Source organism: Phyllobates terribilis, unplaced genomic scaffold (genome assembly GCF_046119375.1).
Source record: "Phyllobates terribilis strain yellow unplaced genomic scaffold, ASM4611937v1 Scaffold_11__3_contigs__length_659146591, whole genome shotgun sequence".
In the NCBI taxonomy this organism is placed as follows: Eukaryota; Metazoa; Chordata; class Amphibia; order Anura; family Dendrobatidae; genus Phyllobates; species Phyllobates terribilis.
In genome coordinates, this window is record NW_027362771.1 from 203,606,215 (window position 1) to 203,619,005 (window position 12,791).

Below are 12,791 nucleotides of genomic sequence, written 5' to 3' on the forward strand. Positions count from 1 at the left end.
GCAGTGGTACAGGAAGAAGTTGGTATCGTTCTAGAAAAACATGATTTTCATGCAGGACAATGCTCCATCACATGCATCCAACTAATCCACAGCATGGCTGGCCTGTAAAGGTCTAAAAGAAGAAAAAATAATGACATGGCTCCCTTGTTCACCTGATCTGATCCCCATAGAGAACCTGTGGTCCATCTTAAAATGTGAGATCTACAGGAAGGGAAAACAGTACACCTCCCGGAACAGTGTCTGGGAGGTTGTGGTTGCTGCTGCACGCAATGTTGATCGAAAACAGATCAAGCAACTGACAGAATCTATGGATGGAAGGCTGTTGAGTGTCATCATAAAGAAAGGTGGCTATATTGATCACTAATTTTTTGGGATTTTGTTTTTGCATGTCAGAAATGTTTATTTCTACATTTTGTGCACTGATATTGGTTTACCTGGTGAAAATAAACAAGTGAGATGGGATTATATTTGGTTTTTATTAAGTTGCCTAATAATTCTGCACAGTAATAGTTACCTGCACAAACAGATATTCTCCTAAGATAGCCATATCTAAAAAAAACCCACTCCAACTTCCAAAAATATTAAGCTTGGATATTTATGAGTCTTTTGGGTTGATTGAGAACATAGTTGTTGATAAATAATAAAAATAATACTCTAAAATACAACTTGCCTAATAATTCTGCACACAGTGTAGTATATGAACTAATGCAAAGGATCTCAGAAAATGCGAAAAATACATAACGAATATAAACAGAACAAAAAAATATGGAAAAATGTCTTGTCCTATCAGAATTTTACTTATAATTTCAGAAATTGCTCTAAAAAAAAGTCTTAAATTACAATGTTTTTTGTTTTCTTTTATTCTTCCCTAACAGATCAATAGGATTTAAGAATCAATATGTTAAGATTCCCAAAGGACAAATATGGGTAGAAGGTGACCATCATGGACACAGCTTTGACAGTAATGCCTTTGGACCTGTAAGTGTTGCATTACTTTTCTCTCTTTCAGAATAAATTGTTCTTCATTGTCATCTTGCACTTTTTGCTTCTTTTAATGAACTATTGAAAATGTGATCTGCTTTTTATACCAACTTGATGACATGTAATAAATAGCCAAGTGCATGAAATAGGCACATCCAGATAAATAGCCTAGAGGATAATTTATATTAATCATGACCAGGATCAGAATAATACAGAATTGTCAACTTCTTTACAATCATTTGATCGCACAAAGGCATTGACAAATTTGTACTACTAAAAGATGAATCTTTTAGTAGTACAAGGGCTTGCAGTAAAAATATGCTGACCCTAAACAGATACTATCAGCAAGCACTAAAGTAGATGGAGCTGGAACTTGGTAGTCAGCTAAAGGAAATGTTTCATCAGAAACTGACTTATTGTTTAAATGCAGTTTTAAGTTAAATGGTTTTTAAAAAATGTTGGTATTTATTTTACATTTTTTTCATGTCAACAAGTATATTAAAATAATCATAACATTTAGCAATTTTCACTCTGGTTCACTCAGCCTAATACTATACTGACACATTTTCTCTCGAAGAGATTTCTTATTAGTGATTTTATTATCAAAGTTATTTCATTATCATCACAGGCAGGGCTACAGTGAACTAGTTAAAAGGAGTCATTCAGCCCAACTGACGGTATAAGCTAAGCACATAGCCTTGTAGGGGATATAACCCCCAAGTAAATTTACCCACTAGTTTTGCATGCCTCCACCATTGAGGGCACTGGTGAGGGACAGCACTGGCTCGCTTGAGTTTTCTCTGAACACAGTGCTCACTCCAAGTGAAGGAGTAAAAACCAGTGGGAAGAACAGTGAACTGGACCCTTTAGCCACACCAAGGGTGCACTGAGCCCCCTAATTAGCATATTTGGTTAAATTTAAGTTTCTGCAGTGCAGAGTCAGCTGCTGAAATATTAAGGCCACTGTCCCACTATCCATATTTGGTCAGTATTCGGCCAGTATTTTTTCTCAGGAGTGGGAGCCAAAACCAGGACTGGGTGATAAATGCAGAATTGGTGACTTGTTTCTATTATACCTTTTCTCTGATTGTTCCTCACCTGGTTGTAATGCACACGCCCGGGCTGAGCGGCGTGTGCGTGTGATTGTAGTGATTCCACTGTACCGTACCAGAGAGTGCCTGGAAGGGCATAACTAAGTGTCTGCCCGATCCGACCAAGATCGCACGACGGCATACGACGCCAGTGCACCAGGGAGGAACCGAGCAGAGGTACCAGGGTCTACACCAGGTCAGACTCTGGACACGGCTGTTGTCCCACACCGGGGAATACAGGAACTGGAAGGTTTAGGCTGGCACACTGGTATGCAGATGGGGAGGTACTGGCAGGTACAACAGGTTGGAGCACAGAGAGGATAGAACCCAGTACAGACTGGGACTTCTGGAACAGAACCGCAGAAGCGGTATACAAACACAGCACGTTGAGAGCAAGACTAGGCCGCCAGGAGCGGAGCAAAGAGTCAGAGCAGAGCGAGGCTGCCGGAGCAGCGAGCAAAGGGTCTGAGCAGAGCGAGACTGCCAGGGCAGCGAGCAAAGGGGAGAGAGCAGAACGAGACTGCCGGAGCAGTGAGAAAGAAGGAGCAGAGCGAGACTGCTGGAGCAGTGAGAAAGAAGGAGAGAGCAGAACGAGACTGCCGGAGCAGTGAGAAAGAGGGAGCTGAGCGAGACTGCCAGAGCAGTGAGGTAAAGGGAGAGAGCAGGACGAGACCGCCTGGAGTGGTGAGCAAGAGCAGAGCAGGACGAGACCGCCTGGAGCGGTGAGCAAGAGCAGAGCAGGACGAGACCGCCTGGAGCGGTGAGCAAGAGCAGAGCAGGACGAGAACGCCTGGAGCGGTGAGCAAGAGCAGAGCAGGACGAGACCGCCTGGAGCGGTGAGCAAGAGCAGAGCAGGACGAGACCGCCTGGAGCGGTGAGCAAGAGCAGAGCAGGACGAGACCGCCTGGAGCGGTGAGCAAGAGCAGAGCAGGACGAGGCCGCCTGGAGCGGAGAGCAAGGCAGAGCAGGGGGGACAGGGCTCTGTTCACACGGAACAGACAGGAAGGGAAAGGCAGAGCCAGATACCCACAGGGTACTTGCAGAGAAGTAGCGAGTGGACCACAAATTCACAAACGGGAGTACAGAGACAACAAGCAGGAGTTAGGTACGAGTTCAGACTCTGCAGAAAAAGGAAAGGAACAGACATAGAGAAAAAACAGGTAAAAGATAGGAGAGAGTTCAGACTGGAACTGAGTGTACGGAGGAGACCGACACTGCAGCGGAATACAGGAGCGGGTCTGGGAATACAGCCCCCAGAGAGGCGGGACGAACAGGCAAGGAGCGTGTTCAGACAGGACAGACAAGATACAGGAGCAGGTCTAGGTAATCGGCCCCTAGAAGGCGGGAGGAACAGGCTAGGAGCATGTTCAGACAGGCCTGGAAATACAGCCTCCAGGATAGGCAGACAAGAGGCAAGGAACGTGTACAGACTGCAGGTTAGGGTACACAGATAGGACACAGTACAGACATGGGAACAGATACTGCAAGACAGGTAACATAGACAGGACCTGGCATGTCAGAGACAAAAGCCAACTGACAGGGCAAGATGCTCAGACAGGGATTGATTGGAGCAGCTGGGTTAAATACCAGGTGACAGACAGCAATAGGCTGAGGACGCACAAGGGGTGTGACCCACAGCAGGTACAAAAAGCAGGAAGCGATCGGGCGCCGCCCTTAAGCAGCAGAAACAGACACAAACAGACAGCATGGGGGGGAAGCCAGAGAGACATTCTCAAGTGCGCGCTCTTGCACAGTGGAAGATGGACCACTATGCAAAGATGCCGCCAGGTATGTTACAGTACCCCCCCCCTTACGCCCCCTCTTCTTCAGGCCTGCCAGAATCTTCCGCAGGGAATTCGAGGGCCAATCCTTCACTTCAAGGAGATCACTTCCACTGTCCACAGGAAAAACTGGTCTCATCTGGTTAGCTAGGATGTTTCCTCCTATCCAGCCTTCCTCAGCAACAGACGAAACGGGTGGAGTACCAGGAACAGCACACAAGGAAGTCTCTCTCCACATATTTTCAGGTGGCACCCCAGAGGGTACAGGAGACAACTGGAAGTCCTCCACCGGGTTGGAGGGGAGTAGAGACTTGGGGGTAATCTCTGCTTCGAGGTACATCTTGTCAAACTCACAGGAAGAAATAGACGGGTTATCAGGTACAGGGTGAGAAAAAGTCACTGTCTCTTTGTTATCTGGTGGTACCCCGGAGAATTCAGGAAACAACTGAAGGACCTCCGCCGGGTCAGAAGAGTGCAGAGGCTCGGGGAAAATATCTGCTTCAGAGTACACTAGGTCGGACACACTGGACGAAGCAGGCGAGGTATCGGGTGCCGAGTATAGGAAAGTCTCTGTCCATTCACCACCAGGTGGCACCCCGAAGGGTTCTGGAGACAACTGGAGGTCCTCCGCCTGGTCAGAGGGGTGTAGAGACTCAATAATAACCTCTGCTTCGGAGTACACTAGGTTAGACTCACTAGGCGAAGCGAGCGAGGTATCAGATCCAGGATATAGGAAAGTCTCTGTCCATTCACCACTAGGTGGCACCCAGAAGGGTTCTGGAGACAACTGGAGGTCCTCCGCCTGATCGGAGGGGTGTAGAGACTCGGGAGTAACCTCTGCTTCGGAGTACACTAGGTTAGACTCACTAGGCGAAGCGAGCGAGGTATCAGATCCAGGATATAGGAGAGTCTCTGTCCTTTCGCTACCAGGTAGCACCCCGAAGGGCTCAGGAGACAACTGGAGGTCCTCCGCCAGGTCGGAGGGGTGAAGAGACTCATGGGTAACCTCTGCTTCGGAGTACACTAGGTCGGACTCACTGGATGAAGCAGCCAAGGTATCAGGTACCGAGTATAGGGAAGTCTCTCTCCAATTGTCATCAAGTGGTATCTCGGGGGATTCAGGAGGCAACAGGGGGTCCTCCGGTGTGGATTCTGGGTGGGCAGCAGTCTCTTTGGGCAGGAGAACTGGTGCACTACCCACGCACATTACCCGTTGGGGCCTCTCCGGGATACAGGGAGATGAAGCTTCAGTAGGGACTTCAAGGTTGGGGTCAGGAGGTCTCAGGGAGGACAGACCATGGCGTGACGGCTTGCCTCTACGTCTAGCACGTCTGGACTGCCTCTTGAGGTTGGGAGAAGTATTCCGGAGAGTGTAGTCACCTTGTGAGGATTCTGGATGGGCAGTAGTCTCATTGGGCTGGAGGACTATTGCGCTACCCACACACATTACCCATCGGGGCTGCTCCGGGATACTAGGAAGTGAAGCTTCAGCAGGAGCCTCCGGGTTAGGATCATCGAAGACCATTAGAAAGGCCACCAGGAAGGCCATTATGTCCAGGACGATAGGATCCTGTGCGTCCCATAGGGGGATGATCCAATTCAAGGCATCACCCGCTAGGTAAGACATCATGAATCCCACCTTAACCCGATCTGTGGGAAAACATAGAGGGTAGAACTTGAACTGTAGCATGCATTGCTCCATAAATGCACGACTCTGTCTTGGATCCCCATAGTAACGTGGTGGATCTGCAGGAACGAGAGCTGATAGATCCATCTGGACGGGTGTGTAATTCGCCTGGAACTCAGCTAAGGAAAAAAAAATAATTTATTTATTTTTAATGCACGTATTCGCTGGAAAACGTCTCAGAGAGCGAAGGCCGTGGGGCTCAACGGGAACCATGGCCTGAGCATGCTGTAATGCACACGCCCGGGCTGAGCGGCATGTGCGTGTGATTGTAGTGATTTCACTGTACCGGAGAGTGCCTGGAGGGGCGTAACTAAGTGTCTGCCCGATCCGACCAAGATCGCACGACGGCATACGACGCCAGTGCACCAGGGAGGAACCGAGCAGAGGTACCAGGGTCTACTCCAGGTCAGACTCTGGACACGGCTGTTGGCCCACACCGGGGAATACAGGAACTGGAAGGTTTAGGCTGGCACACTGGTATGCAGACGGGGAGGTACTGGCAGGTACAACAGGTTGGAGCACAGAGAGGATAGAACCCAGTACAGACTGGGACTTCTGGAACAGAACCGCAAAAGCGGTATACAAACACAGCAGGTTGAGAGCAAGACGAGGCCACCAGGAGCGGAGCAAAGAGTCAGAGCAGAGTGAGGCTGCCGGAGCAGCGAGCAAAGGGTCTGAGCAGAGCGAGACTGCCAGGGCAGCGAGCAAAGGGGAGAGAGCAGAACGAGACTGCCGGAGCAGTGAGAAAGAAGGAGCAGAGCGAGACTGCTGGAGTAGTGAGAAAGAAGGAGAGAGCAGAACGAGACTGCCGGAGCAGTGAGAAAGAGGGAGCTGAGCGAGACTGCCAGAGCAGTGAGGTAAAGTGAGAGAGCAGGACGAGACCGCCTGGAGCGGTGAGCAAGAGCAGAGCAGGACGAGACCGCCTGGAGCAGTGAGCAAGAGCAGAGCAGGACGAGACCGCCTGGAGCGGTGAGCAAGAGCAGAGCAGGACGAGACCGCCTGGAGCGGTGAGCAAGAGCAGAGCAGGACGAGACCGCCTGGAGCGATGAGCAAGAGCAGAGCAGGACGAGACCGCCTGGAGCGGTGAGCAAGAGCAGAACAGGACGAGACCGCCTGGAGCAGTGAGCAAGAGCAGAGCAGGACGAGACCGCCTGGAGCGGTGAGCAAGAGCAGAGCAGGACGAGGCCGCCTGGAGCGGAGAGCAAGGCAGAGCAGGGGGGACAGGGCTCTGATCACACGGAACAGACAGGAAGGGAAAGGAAGAGCCAGATACCCACAGGGTACTTCCAGAGAAGTAGCGAGTGGACCACAAACTCTCAAGCGAGAGTACAGAGACAACAAGCAGGAGTTAGTTACGAGTTCAGACTCTGCAGAAAAAGGAAAGGAACGGACATAGAGAAAAAACAGGTAAAAGATAGGAGAGAGTTCAGACTGGAACTGAGTGTACGGAGGAGACCGACACTGCAGCGGAATACAGGAGCGGGTCTGGGAATACAGCCCCCAGAGAGGCGGGACGAACAGGCAAGGAGCGTGTTCAGACAGGACAGACAAGATACAGGAGCAGGTCTAGGTAATCAGCCCCTAGAAGGCAGGAGGAACAGGCTAGGAGCGTGTTCAGACAGGCCTGGAAATACAGCCTCCAGGATAGGCAGACAAGGAACGTGTACAGACTGCAGGTTAGGGTACACAGATAGGACACAGTACAGACATGGGAACAGATACTGCAAGACAGGTAACATAGACAGGACCTGGCATGTCAGAGACAAAAGCCAACTGACAGGGCAAGATGCTCAGGCAGGGATTGATTGGAGCAGCTGGGTTAAATACCAGGTGACAGACAGCAATAGGCTGAGGACGCACAAGGGGTGTGACCCACAGCAGGTACAAAAAGCAGGAAGTGATCGGGCACCGCCCTTAAGTAGCAGAAACAGACACAAACAGACAGCATGGAGGGAAGCCAGAGAGACATTCTCAAGTGCGCGCTCTTGCACAGTGGAAGATGGACCACTATGCAAAGATGCCGCCAGGTATGTTACACTGGTTTTGGCTCCCACTCCTAAGAAAAAATACCGACCAAATACTGATAGTGGGGCCGTGGCCTTAAAGAGCAATTTTTCTAGGGGCTATATCCACTAAAAAGCTATGTGCTAAGTTTATACCTGCAGTTTCAGCTGACAGACTCCTTTTAACACCTATGTATAGATAACACAGAATCCACCATTGACAGCATTTTATGGAAGAAGCCCATCTCCTCCTCCACTCTGCATAATGACCACTGCACAGATGACAAAGCATGCCTTTAACACTTTCCTATAGAAGTAAATAAATCATGTCCAGAATATTGTGTCCTATGGTCCATGTAGCCGCATTAAAGCATATCTTTTAGTAGCCATGTTCCATAATAATGAACAGAAAATAGAATAAAAAAAATATTCAATCAGAAAATTAAAACAGCGTATAAAAAATGAATTAGTATCGGGTGTTGATTAGCAAAATTATAAGCAATATATTCCCTTTAATATCTTGCATTTGTCTTTTTAATGTAAAATAATCCTTTTTTTTTTACAGAATTCATGTATATTCATGTGCTGTTTATAAAAGCTCTTTACATGCTTTGTGTAGACATAGCATTTGGCTATCTACATCATGCATCTGTGCAGCCAATCAGTCAAAAAGATAAAAACAATAGTTTGGAACTTCCATCTCTTCCGAGGCTATGCTATCATTGTGCTATTTCTGCGGGCGATGTTCCAATTTTAATTTCTTTGTTTTGTTGATGTTTCATATAGCGTTTTCCTTAAGGTTTCATTCTTCATCGCAACTTATTTTAATTTCTTTGAAGTATCATAATGCTTCTTTCTTTGCTTGCAAGCAAGACCTCGAGGTATAATGCTCGGTTTATTTTTATTCTTCAGCTGTTAAGGGTGATTACTTAGTCATATTGTAGAACTTTGTGTGCTCATTTTATACCGACATCCATCAGATGGGATTTATTGCCTTAAAATGGCAAATGCTGCAAGTATATATTGTGTTCATGTTAGTATATGATTTCTTCTGCTCGTGACATTGTAACAGCGTTTGATATGTTCCACTTCTAAATTTATAACTGCGCTGCTGAATCATTTTAGAGCTCTCAATACATTGTAAAAGAAACCGTTTAGTACAGTATGTTTGAGTGTAAGGGCTTTGAACATTGTATTAAAAATGATTCTAGGCCAATGTGTCTCACTATCAGTGGCACTGATATAGAGTACTTTGGGAAACAATTTAATGGCAGTGTCGATAAAGCTCAAACCTTTAGTTATCACTTGTGGAGAAGAATGAAAGTTGCTGAATGAAGACTTATTCCTCTGACTTAGCAATTACATATCTAGTTCTACAATGTACACATGTGTATAGCTGTAATAGTAAAGCTCTAGGGAGTATAATAGAATGTGTAAATCAATATACATATACTGTACCTTGGTACTTATGTAACCAGATGGTTACACATTTTCCTTTCATATCAGTGCTTTTACCTTATTATTGTACATTAATACTACACTGTACCCTGTGACCAAAGAGGAATAAAGATAATTTATCCACAGTGTGTTGTGCATTGTTGGCTTAAATATTCCTCTTTTTTTGGCCATAGAACGTCAAAAGTAATGCAACCTTTTAAGGGGTTCTAAGTAGTGTAGAGCGAGTATGTTCTGTTAACCCTTTCGGCGAGTATGCTCGGGCCGAGCACCGAGTATTTACAGCTGCTCAGTGTTATGTTTAAATCGCTCCCATGTGCATGATTTACGACTGTTTGACAGTTTTATTACATGTGAGGAATGTGTAAGAAATAGACATTCCTCCCATGTAATAAAGCTGTCAAACAGTCGCAAATCATGCACACGGGAGCGATTCAACCATATCACCGAGCAGCTATAAATACTCGGAGCTCACCCGAGCATACTCGCCGAAAGGGTTAACAGAACATACTCGCTCATCACTAGTTCTAAGGCATGCAGCCAGAGTAGTGGGGTTCTGACTTCATGTACCCCCAAAGATAATGTTTATAAAACGATTCTATTTCCTGATGGCAGTTTCAAGCTAGGCAGACATAAGTAGTCACTCTCTATTGAAACTACTTATTCATACTAAAATCTTCTTTAACTAGAGTGATGAAAAACACAGGGCCTGATTTATCAAATTATTTACCCAGAATTCTCGAGTAAGAAGCTTTGAAAAGTTGCAACGTTTTGGCACAACACGAGGCTGGGTTGCTACTCTTGACATTATCATGTCATTTCCATTGTGGGATGGAAGAGTGGCAACCCCAGGTTGTCAAATTCATGACGAGCAGTGGCTTTTGCTATGCCACATATCTTACTCCCGTCTGTGACAGGAATAAGATTTGTGGTGAGGCGCACACCACTTTTCAAACATGCTGGATTCATTAAAAGGCATGTGCCTTTCAATAAATCAGTACTGTCTAACTCCATAACTTTCCCTCATCAAGACTGGTGTAAAAACCAATGGTCCTAATGAATCGGAGCCATAGGCTTCAATGTCCTATTGTGTTTTCAGTAGATTACAACAAAATTATTTGTAGGGCCATGTTCTAGTAGCCATATCTGTAGCTTGTGGCTGTAGAACAATTGCCCTGTGAATTTCTCCTACCTTCTAGCATCCCTGGCATGGTCATGCATGTATCATGCTGCAATGATGATTACTAATCAAAAGTGACACTGGGGATGCTGACAAGTAAGAAGAGGTCTTCAGTGCTCTGGTTCGGAGGCCACAGACATCCAACAATCTTTTTTGCTCAACATTTGTTTCCAATCTTTATGGAGCCATGAATTCTCACATTTGTGGCTATATGTCAATACTATATAGACAAAGTTAGTTCAAAGGGTTCATGGATAGTTTTTTACCTGCATACATTATGTAAACTTTTAGTGTAAATTGTGTTTTATTGATTTGTGATCATAGCAAACATAAAATTAAAGTGACAAATCTAAGTCCCCTGCCCCCGGTCTTATACTCACCTTCCGGCGTCTACGTCTGGAATCACTGCCGCTCCCGTCAGTCTCAAGGCAGTTAGTGACCTTCCAGCTGCTGCAGTGAAGCGAGCCGAAGGCCAAAACTCAGTATAAGTCTATGAGAGCCTCATACTGGCTCTTATAGACTTCCATTGAGAGCCTGTGACCATTACCTCTGACTTCCAGCCACTCAGAAGCTACGGGACCAGAGCAGCACCGAAAAAAGGTGAAGACATCTGAGGGTGATTATGAAACAAGGGGCTGGGACCTTAGGTTTAAAGCATCATTCCAATACTGAAAAAACAACAGCGCTAGAATGGTGCTTTAGGTTTGTGGTTTTCTGAGGTGTAGAAGTGAAATATTTTATCTCCTATATGTATTCTTCTTCTATGATTTTGTTTCATTTAACTGCACTATCATTAGATTTTACCTTCTCAATTGTTCACTTACCACCAGTTTCATTACTTGGTTATTGGTATTTGTACTTATATGAAGTTTAAGTCTTTGTAGTCTAAAGAGTGGACTACTGTGTATGGTTAATATGCAAATCACCAATGTTCTCAAGCACTAAATGTTTGTATTTTGTTTTTATGTGAAAGTTATAAGTAAGGCGAATAAATCTATTTTTTTATATCTACTTTATGGCTAAGACTTTGGAATACCTTACAGTAGGCAAAGGGATGTTTTTAAGGTCACTAGGCCATGGCACTGTGATTCAGTGGAGGACTGCATAGACTTTATTGCTTTGTAACATGTATATGTTCTTTTTGTATATATTCTCTTGTCAAGGGAATAGAACTTGCTCATCTTCTCTACTTATTCAGAATTATTTCGTTTTACAAAAATGTCTAAAAGTCGAGTACTGTCTCTGACATTGCAGATATACATTGTGCAGTGCTGTAATCTGTTGCATTTTATAGATCTGGCAATCTCCCCATAAATAGCCAATTTGAGATATATTCAATAAGCTTTAACAAGAGGAAAATGCAGCTATTTTTCTCAAGTACACAACTCCTGGCTTTGAGAGAGAAAATTTCTGGATCATTTTCCTGCTTCCCTTGACAGCTGTGACTTAGGGGCACCACTTCTCTTTATACGTCTTTCATAAAATTACTTTCAGTTTTTGTGAAAGTCTACTGGAGGAGAATGGTAAGAAATGTAATGTTAACTAGCATGTATTTTGCAAAATTGATAAAGATCTTGATTACTGCCTGCTCTTAGCACCTCTTAATATTTCTTCTTTTGCATTAGCATGAAATATCTAATTATTTATACATAAAATATTTCTTCTTTTGCATTAGCATGAAATATCTAATTATTTATACATAAAATATTTCTTCTATTGCATTAGCATGAAATATCTAATTATTTATACAGTGCTGGCCAAAAGTATTGGCACCCCTGCAATTCTGTCAGATAATACTCAGTTTCTTCCTGAAAATGATTGCAATCACAAATTCTTTGGTATTATTCTCTTCATTTAATTTGTCTTCAATGAAAAAAAACACAAAAAGAATTGTCCTAAAGCCAAATTGGATATAATTCCACACCAAACCTAAAAAAGGGGGTGGACAAAAGTATTGGCACCCTTTGAAAAAATCATGTGATGCTTCTCTAATTCGTGTAATTAACAGCACCTGTAACTTACCTGTGGTACCTAACAGGTGTTGGCAATAACTAAATCACACTTGCAGCCAGTTAACATGGATTAAAGTTGACTCAACCTCTGTCCTGTGTCCTTGTGTGTACCACATTGAGCATGGAGAAAAGAAAGAAGACCAAAGAACTGTCTGAGGACTTGAGAAACCAAATTGTGAGGAAGCATGAGCAATCTCAAGGCTACAAGTCCATCTCCAAAGACCTGAATGTTCCTGTGTCTTCCGTGTGCAGTGTCATCAAGAAGTTTAAAGCCCATGGCACTGTGGCTAACCTCCCTAGATGTGGACGGAAAAGAAAAATTGATGAGAGATTTCAACGCAAGATTGTGCGGATGGTGGATAAAGAACCTCGACTAACATCCAAACAAGTTCAAGCTGCCCTGCAGTCCGAGGGTACGACAGTGTCAACCCGTACTATCAGTCGACGTCTGAATGAAAAGGGACTGTATGGTAGGATACCCAGGAAGACCCCACTTCTTACCCCGAGACATAAAAAAGCCAGGCTGGAGTTTGCCAAAACTTACATGAGAAAGCCTAAAACGTTTTGGAAGAATGTTCTCTGGTCAGATGAGACAAAAGTA

General features: G+C 45.0%; 1 protein-coding gene across 2 annotated transcripts in view; it reads left to right on the forward strand.

Moving 5' to 3' along the window:
• The window catches only part of IMMP2L (inner mitochondrial membrane peptidase subunit 2), a 1,848,527-nt gene that overhangs the window by 1,279,972 nt on the left and 555,764 nt on the right, over positions 1 to 12,791 (forward strand). For both annotated transcript variants that reach the window (XM_073651969.1, XM_073651975.1), the window contains one exon: positions 876 to 978. In XM_073651969.1, the coding sequence (XP_073508070.1) occupies positions 876 to 978 (103 nt within the window). The remainder of the gene's footprint in view (positions 1 to 875; positions 979 to 12,791) is intronic.